At 42.2% G+C, this 22,619-nt stretch overlaps 1 protein-coding gene across 5 annotated transcripts in view; it reads left to right on the forward strand.

Moving 5' to 3' along the window:
• ADAMTS6 (ADAM metallopeptidase with thrombospondin type 1 motif 6) overlaps window positions 1–20,202 on the forward strand; it is a 662,036-nt gene extending 641,834 nt beyond the window's left edge. For all 5 annotated transcript variants that reach the window (XM_033930281.1, XM_033930272.1, XM_033930267.1 and 2 more), the window contains 2 exons: window positions 4,285–4,441; window positions 17,913–20,202. In XM_033930281.1, the coding sequence (XP_033786172.1) occupies window positions 4,285–4,441; window positions 17,913–18,022 (267 nt within the window). In that variant the 3' untranslated portion in view covers window positions 18,023–20,202. The remainder of the gene's footprint in view (window positions 1–4,284; window positions 4,442–17,912) is intronic.
• Window positions 20,203–22,619: the final 2,417 nt, after the last annotated feature.

The following is a 22,619-nucleotide window of genomic DNA, read 5'->3' on the forward strand; positions in this document are numbered from 1 at the left end:
GCTGCTTCAGTAGCTCATTTCCACTATATAGCTATTGAGGACAGCTGCAAGGCAGCCAATTGGCTCTCAATCCATACATTTACCTTTCACTACTATTTAGATTAAAATTCCAGAAGACACAGTCTGTTTCGGTAAGTAGTTCTGCAAAAATTGATTTATTTCCTACATACCAACTTTAGCTTCAGACCTTTTCATTCTCACCAGGCTTGTGTTATATATAAATTCTTCTTCTCCAGCCTCATGATCCTGGCAGCTTGGGAGTCCCACGTGAGAATATAAACCTGCTTATCCTAGGAGAAAGCAAAATTAGCTTACCTGTAGCAGGTGCTCTCAGAGGACAGCAGGTATATATTCTCACAACCTGCCCATCTCCCCTAGTTTTCTTCTTAGCTTTTTTACTGAATTGATAGTCCCATGAACCAATGTCAGGTGGGAAGGCACCGACACACACACAGTATGGACACTGCTTAAAAAATGTAAAGTGACAGTGCACTTGGTAGTGTCCTTACTGGGATTTGTGGATGATATCATCCACATGTGAGAATATATACCTGCTGTCCTCAGAGAGCATCTGCTACAGGTAAATAACTTTGCTATCCAGGAAGAGCAATAGCACAGGGCATACAACTTTAACCTTATCAAAACCCTGAACAACGCCCAATGAGTCAGCTGAAATTTCAAAAGAAGTTTGTGGAAGTGGAGAACTTCTGGTGCAGCTAAATGAAACTCCTTCTTAAGACAACCCCATCCTGCTAGAGCCCAACTTAATAGGTAATAGCTGGAGTAGAGGCTGACACCATTTTGGATTGTTTTTCCATGAACCCAGAGCTGCCCACTGGTATCCTGTATACTCCACTATCAAGTTCCACAGTACTCTTAGGAGTATAAAGGCCCAAGAGTGGTACCCAGTGATGACTTGCCAGGGTAACTTCTCTTTGCCCACATAGAAAACGTGCAGGGTCGATGATGATCCAGGGCTTAGAATAGCAAAGTAGGTCAAGCCTCAGACAAGCTGATGCAGCTACCAGAGCCTCTTGTTCTCCCTTGCTACTCCAAGTTTATTTTTCATTTGATATACCGTCTATCGATAATTTACCTAGACGGTTTACAATTATTAAGAAATTTACTGTAAAGGGGGGGAGGGTTACAGGACCTGTAAAACAGACTAGACAGAAAGGGAAGAACAATGGGTAGTAAAAATGCATCAAGATAAAAACAAAAACAAAATGTGAGAGGAGGAAGGATAATACATGAAGGGAAAGAGAGATCGCTTCAAGAGAAGCGTTTGGTTAAGAGAGTCAGAGGAAAGTCTCTGATAGGGGAATCAATGGATCAAGTACTGAAGGCATCCTTAAAAAGGAAAGTTTTTATTTTAGACCGAAATTGTTCTTGAAAGGGCTGTAGTTTAATGTAAAGGGGAAGGGCATTCCAAAGTGAAGGTGCTGTCACGGAGAAGTTTATTATAATTATTAAATACCCAGATAGACTTTCTGGTAGAATCATAGAATATTTCATGGGTGGACAGGACCACTAGCAGGTCTGGATTATTGGAACATAATGTTCTGGTTGTGGTATAGGGGATCAGGAGTTTGTCAATAAAGGATGGTACATTGGAGGGTTTAGTTTTGAAAGTGAGAAAAAGAATTTTGAATGTAATGCGGTGGGAAATAGGAAGCCAGTGTGTGTTGCACAGTAGAGGGGTTACGTGGTCAAATTTTTTTGCAGGGTAGATGAGTTTAACTGCTGTATTTTGCAGAATTTGTAGTCAAATTTCTGAGTAATGCCCTGGACAGTGAGTTGCAATAGTCAATGTGAGATTATATTATGGAATGGATAAGAATGTTAATTGATTGGGGAATCGAGAGGTGATGTGATTGATCATATGAGTTTTAATTTATAGAAGCATTTTTTAATGACAAAACTGATTCGGTCATGAAAGGTTAGGTTTTGGTCCAAGACTGTCCCTAGTATTTTTTACCTTTGTGTCCATTTGAACTGTAGTGGAATCTATGTTAATGGGTAAAGACAAAACGTCTTTATCTGAGGACGGACATAGTATGCTTTTTGTTTTTGTAATATTCAGCGCAAGCATATTCTGATGCAGCTATGTGCTAATTTTGGTCAGCTTTGAATTTATTTCTACAATGTCACCTTTGTTGTTTGGGTTGAGAGGATGGAGCAGTTGAATGTTGTCCGCATAAGCAAAGATGGTGAACCCTATAGATTGTGCGAGTGTGAGTAAAGGAGCTAAGAAAACGTTGAATAGAAGCGGAGAGAGAATAGAACCTTGAGGAATGCTGTACATTTGAGATATGCTAGTTGATGTAGAATTATTGAAGATTACTTTATTTTCACTCAGTTCTGGTCCTTGAGGGCCACAGGCAGGCCAGATTTTCAGGATATCCACAATTACATATTGTGACCAGCCAGGCTCTGTGCCTGTCCTGGTAAAGCGGGGAGAAAAGGTGGCAAGAAGCCCAAAAAGGGGATAGCCAAGGCCAGCTCCCAGTTCTGATCTAATCCACCTGAGGATGCCTCTGACCCAGAAAGGAGGGGACGAGGAAAACAGACACAGTCACTATCATCCACACATCAGGGTTAGGGACATAGATTTTAAACCTATTCCTAGGAATAGGGAGGAAGGCTATTGCCCTAGTGTCCACCGGGGGAGCCAGAGAGAAGCCCAGGTAAGAGCAGGCTCAGTCAGAGCAGGGCGTGGCTTCCCTTATGAAAAACCTGTGGATTTTAGTAAGCTGTTAGGGAAGCTAGGGAGAAGGCACAGGTCTCTTCCTCAGAAAGAGGTTACTGGCTCCAGTGAGGGTAATGCCTGTGACCCAATGGAAGTGGAGGAATCTGGATCCACTCCAGAGTGTGTAGCTCCAGACCAAGAGGTGCCAATTGAACTTCAAGGAGAGCTGGCTCCTGAAGATGTGTTTGCAGCACCTGAACAGATGGCTTAGCTGCCATTTGCAAAGACTGAGTAGAAACTGTGTTCGTTTGGAGCAGTGGTTCCCAACCCTGTCCTGGAGGAACACCAGGCCAATTGGGTTTTCAGGCTAGCCCTAATGAATATGCATGAAGCAAATTTGCATGCCTATCACTTCCATCATATGCAAATCTCTCTCATGCATATTCATTAGGGCTAGCCTGAAAACCGGATTGGCCTGGTGGTCCTCCAGGACAGGGTTGGGAATCACTGGTTTGGAGAACTGTGAGTTTTTGTTTTGCTTTTTGGCTGAGGTTGGGTTTTTTCCCAGCCTGTTTCATTGACTGCCAGAACTGTGGGGATTTTGCTTTACTGTTTTGTTCTCAGCTCATTTTGGTAGGAAGCTGATAGTGCCTTTTTGTAGGGAGAAGTTTGTCACCAACTGGGAGGGATTTTGAAAGCTGTTTTGTTTTTTTTTCTTTTCTGAAGGCAAACTTTAGGCACTTCTCCTAAGCTCAACAGTGCTGTATGATAGCTGGAGGCTTTCTTATTTGAGACTGTTTGAATGTTGGATTATTGCAGCAGTGGAACTGAACTTACCTGAGACCTGCTGTGTACAGGCTTAGGGAAAAGCTTTATTGAAAAGAAGCTGTTTGGAGGGTAAAACCACAGTGAAGATTAAGTGGTTTGTGTGGAAAAATCCTGATCTATACACAGGGTTTTCCTCTGAAGTTTTGTTTTGCAGATTACCTTGAGTTTTTTTCCTTGGCCATTTTGTTTTGCAAATTACCTTGTGTTTTTTTGCTTGGCCACTTTGAGTTTTTTTTTTTAAACATTCTGACATTAAATTATCTTTGGGAATTGAAACCTGGAACTTTGTGGATTGGTTTTTTTTATGTATATTATTGTAGTCCCTACAGGGTGACTCCTTTCTGGGTCACACGCCCATGCAATATTGGCTGTAGCCACTAGGGGCACTGATGAGTCCTGCTTGGTGGCTCTAGTGGTGGCTGCAGTGTGCATATTGAATATGCATATGAGGCAGTGCATGCAAATCTCTCTCATGTACATTCATTGTGAATATCCTGAAAACCTGGTCTGCCTTTGGACCCTGAGGACTGGAATTGAGTAGCCCTATAGTACTTTATGATAATCTTTTTAACACAAAATTATCTTTAAACATAGACTTTATATTTGAAATTCTGATTCCTAAACTGATGGTAGAGTTATCCATGTGCTGCTTCAGAACCAATTTTGAGCATTGTGTAATGAATTAACATTTCATTATATTGTACTGCTTTTCAAAATGTATTAAGTCATCTTCCTTTACTCATTTTATCTGTTTCTCTTCCTCACAGTGTTCTGCACAGTGTGGTCTTGGACAGCAAATGCGAACAGTGCAGTGTCTTTCATATACTGGGCAGGCATCCAGTGATTGCCCAGAAACAACTCGACCTTCATCAATGCAGCAGTGTGAAAGCAAATGTGAAAGTTCTCCTATTTCTAATGTGGATGGTAAGTTGTGATCTGGAGGAGCTTGATTATGCAGTAATGACGAAATTAGAAACCTTTAATTACTTTTCCATTGACAGTTTTGTTACTTTTGGTTCTACACATGTTGGAGTAGCAATTCAAAAAGGATTTAGCAGGGTAGAAAGCTTCCTATTCAGATAAATCCTACCCCAGAGCACATGTTTAGCAGCAATTAACTGTGTAGTGCTTCTGAATATATGCTCTGACTACCCTGGCACAATGCAGTTAGTGCTGGTGTGATTTCGAAGTTTATTTAAGTTTTGATATACTGCCCATCATGGTATGTCTGAGTGGTTTACTAATAATAGCAAAAGAAGAAAGTTGAGAGGGATGTAAAAGGGTCATTAGGTTGGAAGAGGAACTACAATGCAGGATAGGATAGTGGGTTGGGGGAGGGGAAGAATGGGGGAGCTATCCGATTGGTGTAACAGGCTACTTACTCTCCAATCATCTCAGAACAGTGCTGATAAGAAGAAAGGGATAAAGAATAAAAGAAGGGCATTGACTGAATGTGTCGCTGTAAAAGGAAGGTTTTTAGTTGGGCTCTGAATTTGTCAAGGGAGGGTTCAAGTCTGAGGTAAAAAGGGAGACTGCTCAAAAGGGAGGGCCCCATTACAAAGAAGATATAGTGACGGGTACTTTTGTAAGTTATATGATGAGTGTTCAGGATAACCAAAAGATTTTGTTGAGAGGAGCAAAGTATGCAGGAAGGAATATAGGGGATAAGGTAATGTCAAGAAAAAAGGGAATGTGGGTCTGTCTGATCATAAATACTAGAAGAATTGTCTTATATACTAATCCGTGTGTGATAGAGAGTCAGTGTGATGATTTTAACACTGGAGTAACATAATCTAATTTTTGAGCTCCCTTGATCAATTTGATGGAAGTGTTTTGTATTAGTTGATTTTCTTTGTGTGTTAGATTGTGATAGAGAGAGTTACAGTAGTCTAGGTGTGTTATAACCAAGGAATGAATTAATATATTGAAGACATGAGGTTTGAGTAAGGTTTTAATAGAGTAGATCATCCGAAGCTTGTAAAAGCAGCATTGTATTATTGTGGAGATCTGTTGATGAAAGCTGAGTTTGTTGTCTGGTGTAATCCTGAGGACTTTCATGAAGGAAATCGATGGGAACTACAGTATTCTGAAGAAGAACGGGGGTTGCTAGTTGCTGAGTTTCAGAGTGCATGAATAGAAGTACTTTTGACCTGGAAAGGTTATAAAATAACCTGTTGTCTCTGAGCCAAGATGTTATGTTAATGATAGAGTGATTGATATTAAGGATTTCTGAGGTATCAGTAGGGTTGATGGGGCAGAAATGTTTTTTTTATCTTTAGCATATAAGAAGGGGGATGAATCCTAGAGACTGAGAAAAAATCAGAAGAGGTACTAGGAAGAAGTTCAATAGCATTGGGGCTAGGATGGAGCATTGCAGTACCCAACCTAGACGTGGTAGCAATAACCGAAACATGGTTTACGGACTCACATGGGTGGGATATGGCTATACCGGGGTACAATCTTCTTCGTCGTGACAGAGAGGGCAGGTTAGGTGGTGGGGTAGCACTATACATTAAAGAAGCCATCAAAACCACCAGGATCACTGATGTCAAATACACCGGGGAGTCCCTCTGGGTTAACCTGGCAAGAGGTGGCAATAAATGCCTGTATCTTGGTGTGGTATACAGACCCCCAAGACAACTGGAAGACATGGACACGGAATTAATTGAAGACATAGAGAATATCACTCTACGGGGCGACACTGTACTGGTAGGGGACTTCAACATGCCTGATGCAGACTGGAACACATTTTCAGCAACCACCAGTAGCAGCAAGAGGCTTTTGACCTCCATAAATGGTGCACAACTAAAACAGATGGTAACGGAGCCCACTAGAGCCCAGGCGATCCTTGACCTGGTACTCACCAACGGGGAAAGCGTCTCAGAGGTCTCGGTAGGGGACACACTAGCCTCCAGCAACTATAACATGGTATGGTTCAACCTTAGGAAAGGATTCCCTAAATCAATCACAAAAACAAAGGTACTTAATTTCCGGGGCACCGACTTCACACGCATGGGAGATTTCGTCCATCAGACGCTGCAGGACCAAGCAGAGACCGGTAATGTGCAAGCTATGTGGTCGTACCTGAAATCATCAATACACGAAGCTACTAATCGCTACATAAAATCGGTAGACAAACGGCAAAGAAACAATAAACCCCAATGGTTCACTGAGGAGATCTCGCACCTCATTAAGGAGAAGAAAACAGCATTTCTTTCCTACAAACGTACGCAGAGAAGGGAAACTAAAGTAGAATATAAAACCAGATCTGCAGCGGTCAAAACAGCAGTTAGGGAGGCCAAACTTCGAGTGGAAGAAACTTTGGCAAAAAACATTAAAAGAGGGGACAAGTCTTTCTTCAGGTATATTAGTGATAGGAAAAGGAACACAGACGGCATAGTACGCCTTAGAAGACCGGACGGAAACTACGCGGTGGCGGATTCCGAAAAAGCTGAAATACTAAATGAATATTTCTGCTCAGTCTTCACCTGTGAGGCACCGGGACACGGACCACAGTTGAAGGCAAAACAAATTGCGGTAGACCCGTTTCAGAATTTTGAGTTCACACCTGAAGACGTCTACAGCGAGCTGACAAGGCTCAAGGAGAACAAGGCCATGGGACCGGACAATTTACACCCAAGAGTGCTTAGAGAATTGAGAGATGTTCTGGCGGAACAGTTGGCCGTGCTCTTCAATCTCTCACTAAGCACGGGGAAAGTTCCATTAGACTGGAAAACAGCCAACGTCGTTCCTCTGCATAAAAAGGAATGCAAGGCTGAGGCTGCGAACTATAGACCGGTGAGTCTCACTTCAATAGTATGTAAACTCATGGAAACACTAATTAAGCATAAATTAGATACGATCTTGAATGAGGGGAATCTCCGGGACCCCAGTCAACATGGATTCACCGAGGGTAGGTCCTGCCAGTCCAATCTTATCAGCTTCTTTGACTGGGTAACAAGAAGGCTGGACTCGGGAGAGTCCTTGGACATCGTATACCTTGACTTCAGCAAAGCTTTTGACAGCGTCCCACACCGCAGACTGCTGAACAAGATGGAATCGATGGGGTTAGGAGCAGTGTTCCCTCTAAGCGGGCGGGTGTTGTGAGCAAACTTTTTTCACTGTGAGCTAAAAATATCGGGCGCCAGCAAGTTATGAGCCAAATAAATATGTTGCTTTCTACCACAGAACTTCCTTACGTTTGTATGGAATCTATCCCCTTTCAACTTTAGAGAGTGCCCTCTCGTTCTCCCTGCCTTAGCTACTAAGTCTATTCCCTTCAGTACCTTGAATGTTTCTATCATGTCCCCTCTCAATCTCCTCTGCTCAAGGGAGAAGAGGCCCAGTTTCTCTAATCTTTCGCTGTACGGCAACTCCTCCAGCCCCTTAACCATTTTAGTTGCTCTTCTCTGGATCCTTTCGAGTAGTACCGTGTCCTTCTTAAAGTACCAGTGCTGGACGCAGTACTCCAGGTGAGGGCGTATCATGGCCCGGTACAGCAGCATGATAACCTTCTCTGTCTCTTCAGTCCAGCATCTGCCCCTTCCATTCACTGTCTGTCTTTCCCTGCCATCTCTCCTCCTGCCCCCCCCCCCACCCCCCAATTTGGTCTAGCATCCATCATCTTCCTTCTGTTCCCCTCATGGTCTGGCATCTCTATCCTTCCCTCCCCCCTGTGGTTTTTAGCATATCTCTCTTCTCATTTCCTCCACTCAGATCTGATCATTCTCTGCTCTCTCTTCCCTTTTCTTCTCTGGTCTTCCTTCTCTATTTTCTGCCTCCATCTAAATTAAATTCTTTCTTACTATTTAGTCCCGTTTCCCTCTTTTCACTGTGTCTACACACAGCTTGTCACCCCTTTCCCTCACCCCTCCATTATCTTACTATTTTCTTCCCCCTTTATTTATCTCCTCCTTCCATCCAGTATGTGTTCTTTCCCCACTTCCATTCAGCATCTGCTCTCCCTTCTCAACTGACATCCATCTGCCTTCTGCTCTCTCTCCCTTCTTCTCACTTCCATCATCTGTCCCCTTCTCTCTCTCTCTCATCTCCTCCATTCCATCATCTGCCCCTTCTCTCTCTCTCTCTCTCTCCCCCCCCCAACTTCCATCATCTGCCCCCCTTCCCCTCACCTTTGTGGGTCACTTTCTTTCCCCTGAGGGTGGCTCATGTCACAGGGGAAGCTTTGGCCGAGCAGAACCGCTTGATTGACAGTGGAACTTACTTGATTGATGTCGATGCTGGGGCCCGTTGCCGTTTGAAGGAAAAAAAAAAAAGGTGGAAAAAAGGAACCTGTAAAGGCGAGAGGAAGGGAAACCTCCAGGACAGCTGCTTTTTGCCCTCCTTCAGCGGCCCAAGAGTTCAGACCAGCAGCGGCAGCTCTGTATGCTTTTAACTTCGGCACAGAGCTGCCCCTAATCAATAGTTTAGCGCGGTTTCATGAGGCAGCCTCGGGGCCTTTGATAGCCGGCCCGCTTCGATGATGCGATGTGGGCCGGCCTAGCAAAGGCCCCGAGGCTGCCTTATGAAACCGCGCTAAACTATTGATTAGGGGCAGCTCTGTGCCGAAGTTAAAAGCATATACAGCTGCCGCTGCTGGTCTGGAGGTGCGGAGACAAGGCAGGAGGCAAACGCGGTGGAAGGCAGGAGTCCCGGCGAAGGCAGGAGTCCCGGCACAGCGACTGCAACAGGAAGTTGCAAGTCAGCTGACGCCGGCCTTTCGTTGCGGCGGGGACCGAATCCTTCGCGGACCGGCAAGATTTTGTTTGCGGACCGGCGGTTGAAGAACTGTGCTCTACACTGTGTGCGCTGTGACGAGAAACTTGTGCGCTGCGAGGTAATATTTTGTGCGTCAGCGCACCCCAGTGCAGCTTAGCGGGAACACTGTAACAGTAACTACATGGGTTAAAGATTGGCTAAGTGGCAGACTTCAGAGGGTGATGGTTAACGGTACCCTCTCTAAAACGTTGGAAGTGACCAGCGGAGTGCCGCAGGGCTCGGTCCTGGGTCCACTTCTCTTCAACATATTCATTAGGGATTTGACTCAAGGGCTTCAAGGTAAGGTAACCTTATTCGCTGATGACGCCAAACTATGCAATATCGTAAACGGCTACAATCTACAGGATACTATGGAACAGGACCTCCGTACTTTAGAAAGTTGGTCCTCTATCTGGCAGCTGGGCTTCAACGCCAAGAAATGTAAGGTCATGCATCTTGGAAATGGAAATCCATGCAGAAATTACACCTTGAATGGAGAAACTTTGACCAAGACTATGGCAGAACGAGACTTGGGAGTGTTCATCAGTGCAGACATGAAGACTGCCAATCAAGTGGAGAAGGCTTCATCTAAGGCACAGCAGATGATGGGTTGTTTCAAGAGAAGTTTCGTCAACAGGAAGCCTGAGGTCATGATGCCATTGTACAGAGCCATGGTGAGACCTCATCTAGAATACTGTGTGCAATTCTGGAGGCCACATTACCGTAAAGATGTGCTCAGAATTGAGTCGGTTCAGCGGATGGCCACCAGGATGGTCTCGGGGCTAAAAGGTCTCTCATACGAAGAAAGACTGAACAAATTGCAGCTCTATACTCTCGAGGAGCATAGGGAGAGGGGAGACATGATTGAGACATTTAAGTATATCATTGGACAGGTCAAGGTGGAAGATGATATCTTTCTTCTCAAAGGACCCTCGAACACAAGAGGACATCCGCTCAAACTCAGGGGAGGGAAGTTTCGTGGAGACGTCAGGAAGTACTTCTTCATGGAACGAGTGATAGAGCATTGGAACAAGCTTCCAGTACAGGTGATCGAGGCCCGCAGTATCCCAGACTTCAAGAATAAATGGGATACCTATGTGGGATCACTGCGAGGGTCATACCAATGAATAGGGTCGCTAGGATATTGACTTAATAGAGCAGGTCAGTAGAGTTAAGGGGGCCAGTAGACTTATAAGGGTGGGTCAATGGTGTGGGCAGACTTGATGGGCTGTAGCCCTTATCTGCCGTCATCTTTCTATGTTTCTACCCCACATGGGAGAGAGAGAAAGCGTCAGAGGTACATTTGCTGAAGAAGAAAACAAACCAATTTTAGAATGTATCAGAAACACCAATATGTTTGAGTCATTGAAGCATTAGTGCATTATCACCGGTGCTGAAGGCAGCTGTGAGGTCTAATGATAGAAGAGAGGAATGAAGATGATCAAGATGTTAATATATATATGTAACCAAACCTATTAGGGAGAGTTCTGTTGAATAGTGGTGTTTTTAACCTAGTTTGATGGGGTGAAGAGTGTTTGTTTTGTTGAGAAAATCTGCAAGATGGGAAAAGACTATCTTTTCAGCAATTTTAATTTGAAAGCTAAGGTTGCTGTGCGGTGGTAGCTAGTACAAACAGTGACTGATTGTTCAGGGTTTTTGATTTTGGGTTGTATGATTGTGTCTTTGCAGGTTGCCAGGATTTCACTGGTAGTGGGACTGTTGACTATCACAGAGTGGATGTAAGGGCCAAAAATTATAAGAAAACATTTAATAGACGTTGGATGGAATATGAGGGGCAATGGCATGGTAGATACTACTCTAGTGACTTCACGAAGGGAGGGCTTATTGAAGGCAGTTAGAGTGTTACCAAGTGAGGAGGGCTCACTGGTAAAAGAAGGGGATTGGATGGAATGGCTTGAGGAGGACAATGTAGATCTCATAGTGTAGCCTTGTCTGTGAAGGCTGTGGCGAGAGCCTGAGCTGAGGGAGGAGAAGTTGCATTGACTGGGATGTGTGGTGAGAGAACATAGAATGGAACATAGAGTGGATGAGTTGAGGGCTTTTGCTATGTGGGCAGAAAGGTGTTTCCTTTTTGCTATTTGAATTGCAAATATATATTGGGAGGCACATGTTTTTATAGAGATCAAAGGAGGCAGGATACTGGTGATTCCTCCATCGACGCTCGGTTGCTCTAAGATGGCGTTTGAGCAAAATTAGATCAGGCCAAACCATTAATCCTTTTGATTAAGATGAGATAGTGTAGGAGCTGATAGAGGGGCCATAGTACTGAGTAGTTAACAAAGTGCTGAATCCCAGAAAGCAGTCTGTTCCTCAAGTGGAAGTTTGATTTTTAGGCAGGTCTGTCTGGTCACTAGACTTAGCTGGTCAGCCAATGATAATTGGCACTGACTGACTGGCTGTGTCCCATGATATAGCTGGTGACTAGCCAATCCACTGACCAGCATATTCAGCAGAAGATAGCTAGCTATCTCCCACTGAATATCAGTTAGCTGGCTCCTGGTAGATACAGTTACACATATGGGTCAATTTTATAAAGGTAATCAAAATTTGGGTGTAAAAATACAGCCCACTGACTGAATTTTATAATATCATATGGGCACCCATATGCCTTTATAGAAGGTCATCATTTAAGCACTAACATTTAGGTGCACTCCATTATGCTATGTCTATAGCATGTATAAATCTACACACCTAAATGTAGCACTGTAGCAGAGTTTCATCTTCAGGCGCTATCAGCAGCGCATGTCGTAGGTGTGAACAATGTTCAAGCTAGCTTCCTTAGCAGACAGACCTTGGATCCAGGCAAGTGGATGCTGTCGACAGCAGTGTTTCAGGCCATTTTTCAATGCTGTGATCGTCCACGCGTCAATCTTATGGCAACGGCAAAGAACGAGAAAGTGAACAGGTTCTTCAGTTGAAGATTCGAGCCCGAAATCAAGGGTCTAGGCGCTCTAGTCCAGCCGTAGCCTCAAATCGTCCCATTGTATGTCTTTCCTCCATGGTTCATGATGGCTGTGTCCTTCAATGGATCGCAACTCTTCAGGGAAGACTTATTCTAGTGGCTCCAGATTGGCCTTGCAGGCCGTGGTACACAGATCTAATGTGCCATCGAGCAGGCCACGGCCTGTGGTTGCAGGTGGATCCACACCTTCTTTCATAGGGTCTGGTATGCATGGAGGATCCGGATCACTTTGCTTTTACAACAAGGCTGTTGAGCACAAAGCATTAGAGCACAAAGGGGTATTCAGAGTTGGTCATTGCCACTTTGCTCAAGTCTAAGAAATCCACTACAGTCTCTGCCTACACTACAACGTGGAAGACTTTCCAGCATTGGTGTTCCCAAGCAGGCCTTGACAAGGGCCTCATCATGGCTTCACTTCGAGTTCAAGTCTCTGGGCTTTCTTGTTTCAGGGCCCAAGACCATAGACCTATGCTGGCGTCTTATCCATATATCGCCAGATTTCTTAAGGATGCTTTCCACATCAGATCACCAGTCAAGCTACCATTCCTTTGTGGGATCTTAACGTGATTCTACAAGGTCTCACCAAAGCTTCATTTGAGCCACTGGAAGAAGCTTCCCTCTTGGTCTTGACACTGAAGGTGGTTTTTCTGGTAGTGATAACCTCAGCTCAATGAATTATGGAGCTCCAGGCTTTTTCTTCTAGAAAGCCTTTCTTTAAACTCTTGGAATTCTGGGGTCTCCCTGTGCACTGTCCCTTCTTTTCTGCTGACAGTGGTTTTAGCGTTTCATGTTAATCAGGAAGTCTACTTACTTGTATTCTAACTTACAGCTTCTAAGAACTACCTGTAGGACCACATTTTGAGGACGTTTGTTTTCAGAAGAGTGCTTCTTTGTTATCTGGAAGTCACCTATGACTTTGTCTCTCTGCCCATCTGTTTGTGCTGACTCATTCGACTAAGCGAGGCACGCCCGCTTCCAAGGCCACGATTTCCAGATGGGTCCATAAGGCCATTCATCAGCCTACACTATCTTTGGGAAACAGTCCCCTGTTTCTGTTAAGGTGCATATGACCAGAAATGTAGCCTCCTCATGGGCAGAGGCCAGGGCAGTCTCTCCAGTGGACATTTGTAGTCCTGCAATTTGGTCCACTCTACGCATATTTGTAAAGTTTTCAAGGGTGGATGTTGCAGCAAAAAATGATTCTTCTTTTGAGACCTGAGTATTAAGCGCCGGCGCAGTCAGATCACCCTAGATTTCTGGGACTGCTTTTCTACATCCTGCTTGTCCAGAATGACACACCTATTGCACTGGAAAAAGAGATTGTCTTTACATTGATAATATCTTTTCCAGTAGATAGGTGTGTCATTCTGGACCCCTACTCTGTCCTTCCTGTTTCTGCCTACTGTTTCATTCTGTTCATTCTTCTCCAAGTTTGAACTTGGATGCCAGTCAGCCCTTTGGGTTCTGATGAATTCTGTATAAGGTGTTTATAGTCTCTACAGGAGTACTACTTGAGCTCCTTTGTTGCTTCTATTGGCTGTTCCTTGTTCACTGAGTGTTCAAGTGTTTTTATGTTTGAGCAGAACATTTGATTTATTTAGAAAATTTCCCATTGTTGTCTTTATTTCACATGAATTCTATGGAGCTCTTGCATGCTTGGACACTAATTGCAGGTGGCAGTAGAGCTCCCAACTTCGTCCCAGCCCCACCCTGTACTGCCCCTAGCACCACTCCCAAATGAACTTCATCTCTTCTTTCCTGAGCATGGAGCCATATCTGAAGGGCCTCCGAGCATGCACAATGTGGTGCAGGCGGAGTGGAGTAGGGCTGGGACAGAATGGGGTGGGGCCAAGTGTCCTCTTTTTTTTTTTTTTTACAGACAAAATCTGGTAACCCTAGGAGAATGGTAGAAAACTGGAACGCTCTTCCGGAGGCTGTTCTAGGGGAAAACACCCTCCAGGGATTCAAGACAAAGTTAGACAAGTTCCTACTGAACCAGAACGTATGCAGGTAAGGCTAGTCTCAGTTAGGGCACTGGTCTTTGACTTAAGGGCCACCGCGTGAGCGGACTGCTGGGCACGATGGACCACTGGTCTGACCCAGCAGCGACAATTCTTATGTTCTTATGGAAGACAGTCAACGTCAACTGATGGTGATCATGTTGATTAAGTGAGGGTTCTTGTGTGCACTAATTGGCGATTAACTGTTAGAGAATTGGCAGAGGAATGCATCATCTCCATTAGTTCATGCCACAACATTCTAACAGATAAATTGGGGATGTCTCACGTTGCAGCAAAGTTTGTTCCACGGTTGATGACTGACGACCAGAAGAACTGCAAAAAATGTGATGACAGTTCTTCTCCAGCCACCTTATTCTCCTGACTTGACTCATGCTGACTTCTTTTTTGTTTCCTAAACTTAAATCCACACTGAAAGGAAAGCAATTCGATACCATTGAAGACATAAAGCAAAATTCAACGCAGCAACTTATGGTGATTCCTGAAGATGTGTTTAAGGACTGTTTCCAGAAGTGGAAACAATGTTGGGAAAAGTATATATGTAGGGAAGGGGAGTACTTTGAAGGAAACCCAATGGAATAAGTTGTAAGATGTTTAATACATTTTTATAAAATCAGTCCTGGAATTTTTTGAACAGACCTCGTATTGTGCTTTACAATGCTTCACTTTCTTGTTTAGCATCTTAGCTTCTGGTGGTAATATTTTTTTATAAAAATCATACACTACATACCACAGCACAGAATAATAGAAAGCTACACACCAAACTTCTGATCCTCTGAAGCTGGTATGAATAGTTGCAGTGGATAGTTTATATGTCTTTTAATCTAAGAAAAAATACCAAGTCTTAATGCACACTTACTTTAGAAACGAAGCAAGAATGTCAGTTGGGTTCTATTTATCTGATACAACAATTTGTTAATTGAGACAGTATATCTCTGGCAAATGAAATGATAGGAAGATGTGGTTTGTTGCATTTGAATCAGCATCTTCTTGATTACTTAGCCAACTGAATAACTCAATTTCTAAGACTTGATCCCTTTTCTTGGATTATGACACATATAGGCTTGTTCTGCTCACAGATCTGCTGCTGAAGGATGTCTCTCATTGCTCTCTGTTTGGAACCAAGCAACACAATTTATCTTCCTCTGACACCAATATAGTCATGCAGCTCCTCTTCTTAAATCATTACATTGCCTCTCTGTCCATTTTCATAAAAAATTAAAACAGTTTACTTTTGCCTGCAAGTACATTCACTCTGCTATGTCTCATTATCTGTCCTGTATATCCTTCTGCACTGCCCTGTATATTCACTGCTAAATCTCAACTTCATGCTTTCAAGCTTGCTGTACCAAATGCCTGGAATAACTTTCCTAAAGTCACATGGCATGCACCCTCTATTTCTAGATTTTAAATCTTGGCCTCTTTTTCTAGCCCATGAACTGCTCTCCTAGAGGATAAGGCATAAGCATAAGGCATAGCACCTTGCAATTGACCCCCACAGTTTTAACTTAAATTATGCTTTACTGGGGATTTTTATCCATCATTCTGTCTGTTAAGAATAGCTCAGAATCCTGTTTCCACAATGGCCAATCCAGATCACATATACCAGGCAAAAACCCAAATAGTAACAACATTCCATGCTACTGATCCCAGGGCAAGCAGTGGCTTTCCCCAGGTCTGCCTCAATAACAGTCTATGAACTTTTCCTCCAGGAACTTCTCCAAACGTTTCTTAAATCCAGCTTTGCTAACCGTTGTTACCACATCCTCTGGCAACAAGTTCCAGCACTTGACTATTCTTTAAGTGAAAAAAAAAATACCTCCTCCTATTTGTTTCAAATGTATTTCCATGTAATTTCAGAGTGTCCCCTGGTCTTTGTACTTTTTGAAACCTGAAAAATCGATTCACTTGTACCCGCTTTACACCACTCAGAATTTTGTAGAACTCTTTCATATCCCCCATAGCCATCTTATTTTGAAGAGCCTTAACCTCTTTATCCTTTCCTCATGTAGGAGGTAGCCCATCCCCTTTATCATTTTGGTTGCTCTTCTTTGACCCTTTTCTAATTCTACTATATCTTTTTTGAGATGACAGCGACCAGAACTGAGCACAATACTCAAGGTGAGGTTGCACCATGTAGTGATACAGAGATATTATAATATTGTTTGTATTATTTACCATTCCTTTCCTAATAATTCCTAGCATTTGTTTGCTTTTTTGGCTACCGCCATACACTGGGCAAAAAGATTTCAGTGTAATCAAGATCTTTTTCTTGGATGCTGACTCCTGAGGTGGACTCTTGCATCAGGTAGTTCAAATAGTGAGTTTGAAGAAACAGGAATTGTCCATTATAGATATCTGCAATCTAATCTAATCTATGCCTTATGTTCCACCAACTCCCTTAGGGGAAAATTACAACCGGCACCTAAGTTAATTGAAGAACGCCATTAGAAACGGCAAAATAGGAGAACTCTGTAAGACTCTGCAGTGAGGGTTCCACTGAATGAAACTCTATTGTTCATTTCAGCAGTATATTGTCTTATCGCCAGAAAAGCCCTGAACCCAATTCAAAACAATCCCCAATATTCCTAACATACTTAATTTTGAGTAATAAACTTGGTAATATTTTATAAAGTATGATAATGATAATAATATATAAGTACAGGTCTGGTAAGGATGCCCTCCGTCGTTGAATCCTACATTGAAGTTATAGCAATAATGGTGCACTTTTATCAGGAAGATAAGATTTTCTTCCACTTTCTATCCCGGGTTGCTGAGAGCTGTAGAAGGACTGAAGGTTGAATTTTATGAGCGAGGAAAATGTATCTTAGCAAATAGAAAAACCTGCTTCCAAAGAGAGAAAATAGATGGCTGAATTCAGACCAGAGTTTATAATTCATCTGCTGCATACTAGCTAGGCCAGGGCTGAAAAACAGCTAGCAGAATGTAGCTGGCTTTCTTGAAGGCACCCTATTAATCAGGAAAAGCTTAGGAAGCCTGACTTGCTTACATTAGCTATAGCTTTTGCAAACTGGCATTGAGCAAGATAGCTTTACTGCTCTGGTAATCATCGTTTTCCATTTACTTTGAGGAAACTGAAGATAAGCTGTAATGTTGTGTCCCTACTGTACTTCTGTTGGCAAATCCCTGGTTAGACTGTGAAATAGTCTGTACTTTTTTAACCTGTACCTAGATCCCACTGCTTCTTTTCCAGTTTGAACAAGTAAGCAAAAGAACTGTTCAGCTATTAAGGAGAGCAGATTTCATTAATTGAAAAAGCTGTTGTTTTCTTTTTTTTTTTTTAAACTTTAGATCTCCGCAACTGCAGTACAGATGCATTGTGAGATATGGTAAAGAAGATGATTTCTGTGTGTTTGCTTTTTCCCCAGTTATGGAGCAGAGGGGTGTTAACATTGCAGAGCATGTTTAAATGAGGCCTAGTAGTGACTAAAGTGTGATAAACACATTTTAGCTTATCACTCTTCATTCATTACACCATGAGATTGCTTTACGAGTTTCTTCTGACCTAGTTCATATATTGCTGACCTCATGAAAGCATGGGCCTGTAAGTATTTATTGCTAGTTTAAGTTTTTACTTATTTGTGTCTAATTGCCATTTTGTGCCTTATTTCATCAGAGTGCAAAGATGTGAACAAAGTGGCTTATTGTCCCCTGGTGCTGAAGTTCAAGTTCTGCAGCCGAGCCTACTTCAGACAGATGTGTTGCAAGACCTGCCAAGGACATTGACCGAACCAACTGAGAAAGAACCTTATTATTCCATTGTGGAAATGTATATGTCGAAGAGAGGCGTACTAAAGAATGGGTCAGATACCCTTGCAAATGCATTACCCTGTGGAAAACTTAACCACTGGTCAGCCTCTGCTGACAGGATTTCAATAGTTTAACTTCTGTGAAGTGGGATTTATTCTTTCAAAATGCTGGACACAGCATGAGGAGGGAAAGCCAAATTGGAATGATCAGAACAACTTGCATAGCTGATTTCTATGGGACATTGTGCTCTTTTGAGTAAATCCATTAGTCTACCTACAGTACCTCCATTGACCATTAAGATGATATTTTATTATGGACAAACAATGACACTGAATCCATTTATATTTAAAACTCTTTAAAATATAGCTACCGTGACGGGCTACCGTGGATATAAAGAGTCAAAATTCTTCTAAGTCAAAGCTAAAACTAATATTAACTATTTAATCTCTCACTAAGTAGCACCACAATTTAAGTTATAAAACGGGCTTTGAAATGTTATTTAAGGAGCAATTATAAATCAGAAGTAAAGAAAATTAGTACTTCTTCTTCATTCCAACTGATTTCCATAGGATTTATTCATCATTTCTGAAATAATGCTGTGAGCCTCATTAAGCTGTAGCTATCTGAACACCAGCAGAGGATTAGCAAAGTGCACCTGGTGTTCACTGCAAGTCATGGAGTTTTACATAGTGATGGGCTGCTTTACAAGCATTTGTATATTTTGCATCTCATTGCTGTGTAACCTAGTGATGATCTAAATATTACTGAATTAGGGCCAGACAACCTAAATTGCATTAAGGAGCTAACAACGTCAGTTGTTGCCTTAATATAGCTTGATATCTTCCCCCCTAAATTCTTACCAACATCATGCAATTAAAACTGAAATCTAAAGGCACTTTTGAAACAAAAAGAAAACGTTCTGTAAAACAATTACAGTATTTTTCGCACTATAAGACGTACCTGACCATAAGACGCACCCTAGGTTTAGAGGAGGAAAACAAGAAAAAAAAAACAATTCTGAACCAAATTGTGTACTAATATATATCAGGCTTTGCACCCCACACTCCCTGCCAGGCTCTGCACCCTGTCCCCCCATCCCTGCTCTGCACCCTGTACCCCCTCTGGTGGTCCAGCGGTGTATCGGCAGGCGCTGCCTCATTATCTTGGGCCAGTGGCACACAAAGCAGAAGCGAGCTTTTCGCGCTGCAGCCTGGCCCCACATTGCTTCCTAAATGGCTGCCATCAGTTCTCATGAGTCCCATGAGAACTGATGACAGCCATTCAGGTAGCGGTGCGGGCCCAGGCTGGAGCGCGAAAAGCTCGCTCCTGCCTTGTGTGCCCCGAGATAATGAGGCAGCCATTCAGCGAGGGAGGGGCAGGAGTGCAGAAAGCTCACTCTTGCCAATACACCGCTGGACCATCAGAATTTAAAGGTACCGGGGGCAGGGGGTTTAAAAATTGTTATATTCGCTCTATAAGATGCACAAACATTTCCACCCACTTTTTGGGGAGGGAAAAGTGCATCTTATGGAGCGAAAAACATGGTAAGTTATAAATTGTACAACCAGATCAACATGTGTCAATTTATTTAAAATGGTGGCAAGCCAAATGTGCTATTTACTATTGTGAATTAGAAAGAGAATTAGAGTGATATGATGAGTCTGCTGTTCAAAACAAAAATTCTTTTGACAATCTATACAGATGTTGTTCAGTGTACAGTACTTAGAAATTCTGTCACCTGCTACCTCTTAATAGTTTGTTTAAAAGTAACCAACTACTCTTTGATAAAGACATCTATTGAGTTTGATATTACCTTGAAAATTTACAGAAGGGTGTGACTTGATATTTCAGCCCTAGAGTAAACGCTTATATCTGTAGCAAATCTTTTGTGTGGGACCTAGAAGTTACCTAATTACAGAGGTGCATGAAGATATGGATATGAGAAAAAAAAACAAATTATCTCCTCTCTTTGGTAAAAAGTCTCATGAAATGTTGTGATTTATTTTTATGCCCCAAAACATTTATTAGGTGCTATTGATGTACACATAGTTCCAAGGTACCTTTCTCGGAAACTTGGAATGAGTTCATTTGAGACAGTGGAAAAACACACATTTTGTTATGCTTAAGTAATTCAACTCAAGAAAAATAGAAAACCAGATATTACATAAAAAAAACAAAAACACTTCTATGTATAAACAATAAAGCACTTGTTTGTGGCTTTTTGAAGAATTCACACTCACGCCCACGGAGTAGATACGGAGGCGAAAAACGCTGGCCATTGTTGGTATTTTGATGAAATGAATGAGATAAGTATTATGACTTCTGATTATTTCATTCTGTGGATTTGGACATTGCATTGTATAAAGCCATTATGCATGTAGCATATTGGAGGGTTTTTTTTTATGCCGATGAGGTCCCTGGCTCCATTTTATCCATCACCTGCTCTCTGTAGTGTAGGGACAGATATCTGAGGCTTTCTCCTTCAACACTGCTCATGTTTTCATATGGTCTGTTATACATAATTCAACATAAGAATAGCCTTACTGGGTCAGCCGAATGGTCCATCAAGCCCAGTAGCCTGTTCTCACGTTGACCAATCCAGGTCACTAGTACCTGGCCAAAACCTAAAGAGTAGCAGCATTCCATGCTATCAATCCAGGGCAAGCAGTGGCTTCCCCCATGTCTTTCTCAATAACAAACTATGGATTTTTCCTCCAGGAAATTGTCCAAACCTTTCTTAAAACCAGCTACGCTATCTGCTCTTACCACAACCTCTGACAATGTGTTCCAGAGCACTATTCTCTGAGTGAAAAAATATTTCCTCCTATTGGTTTTAAAAGTATTTCCCTGTAACTTCATCGAGTGTCTCCTCGTCTTTGTAATTGTTGACACATCTTTAGTACTTTATCAAGACCCAAGTACTTTATTGCTTATACATAGAAGTGTGTTTGGTTTTGATGTAGCATATAAAGAACATCATTCAATGCTCTCCACAATATTCAACCTTCAGCTGTTGGCGTTATTTTTAATCACCAGCCACTACAGGCAATTTGGTGGCTACTGCTGAATATCTAGATATTGTGGTCAGTGCCCGGCACTGTCTGAGTAGCAATGATATTCAGTTGTTAGTCAGATATATTATCTGGATACACTTAGGACAGCTTTTTAGTTATGTGGGTTGTGGTGCTAAAAATTGCCGCTACCAGACAATGTTGGTCTCTGCCCAATTCTGCCCATGGTTCATCCCAGTACTGTTCAGATAGTGCTACGGAGATTTTAAAAAATATTCAGCAGTACTGTTTGGATAGTGCAACTGAAGATCTCTCACAGTGGTAGTTTGGGTGTAGCAGATGCTGTTATGTAAATAAATGCTTCAGAATATTGACGACCCCCCCCCCCCTTTTAGTAAACAATGCCAAAGTTGATAAGCAGAGCAAACATAAGTGGCATTGAACTACTACTGGAAGGGTGTGAGCTAAATCTGAAAAAATATCAGTAAATAGTTTTGCAGATTCAGCTGAACAACCTGGAGAAGCAGTATAGTTAAGTAAAATATTAGTTATGAGGGGCCACTGAAAAGTTCTCAGCCCAACCAACAAAGTTGGGCAGTCTCCATCGCGGGCTATACACTTTGTCCAGCGATTTTCCACTTTTTTCATTATATAATTTTCTGACAGCACGAAAATAGTGGAAAAAATCACTGGACTACTTGTATAGCCCTCGATGGAGACTTCTCCAACTTTGTTGGTTAGCCTGAGAACTTTTCAGTGGTCCCTCGTATTATAAAGCCACAGCAAAGATTTCTAATATGTCCCAGCAGGAGTGAAGAAGGTCAACCTGCAGCCCATACCTTTCATTTCTGCTTTGCATGCCTGTGCTGCTCATTCGTATTGTGTGCCTATGATCCATTAGTCTATTTCCACACAGAGAAAATGTGTGAGATGGTGACTCCCAAACAAAGAGAAGAAAAATCACTTAAGATTTGATAATGGCAACCCTGATAAAAATCATTGTCTATAAGGTAATATGTAACAATGTATGACCCTTTATAAAAAGAATTCCTGCATGCTTCAGCTTCCTCGTATTCATAATCAGGTGTATACATTTTCAATAGGATTTATTTCCCAGATAGATTAATTGATACTAAATGTTAAAATGTAATGTTTAAAAAATAGCTTCTTGGTGCGAGTCTGTTTTAGCTGCAACTTAAATATCAGAAAGGGAAAAGTGTTGATATGCTATTTGCCATGTCTGAGACCTTATACCAATGTCTAATTGTTTCTACAGAATGATTGTGTTGATTAGCTAGTATTTTACTTCAACAACAGGGTTTTTAAAGTTAAAAAAAATTTTTTTTTAAGATTACCTCATACTTAAACATTGCAAAGTCTGTTTCCACAGCCATTTTTTGTTCTCTCACTGGTGCTACAAGACTAGGGAGTGAGATATTTATCCTGCAATGTAAAACAGCCCTGAGGCTGGAATTTGAAGAACTCCCTGGAGCAACACTGAGTTGCATTGTTAAAGGGAACAGAATACAAAAGGTGCTTGGATTTTCTTAAAATTAAAATGT

Source organism: Geotrypetes seraphini, chromosome 1 (assembly GCF_902459505.1).
Source record: "Geotrypetes seraphini chromosome 1, aGeoSer1.1, whole genome shotgun sequence".
Taxonomy (NCBI): Eukaryota; Metazoa; Chordata; class Amphibia; order Gymnophiona; family Dermophiidae; genus Geotrypetes; species Geotrypetes seraphini.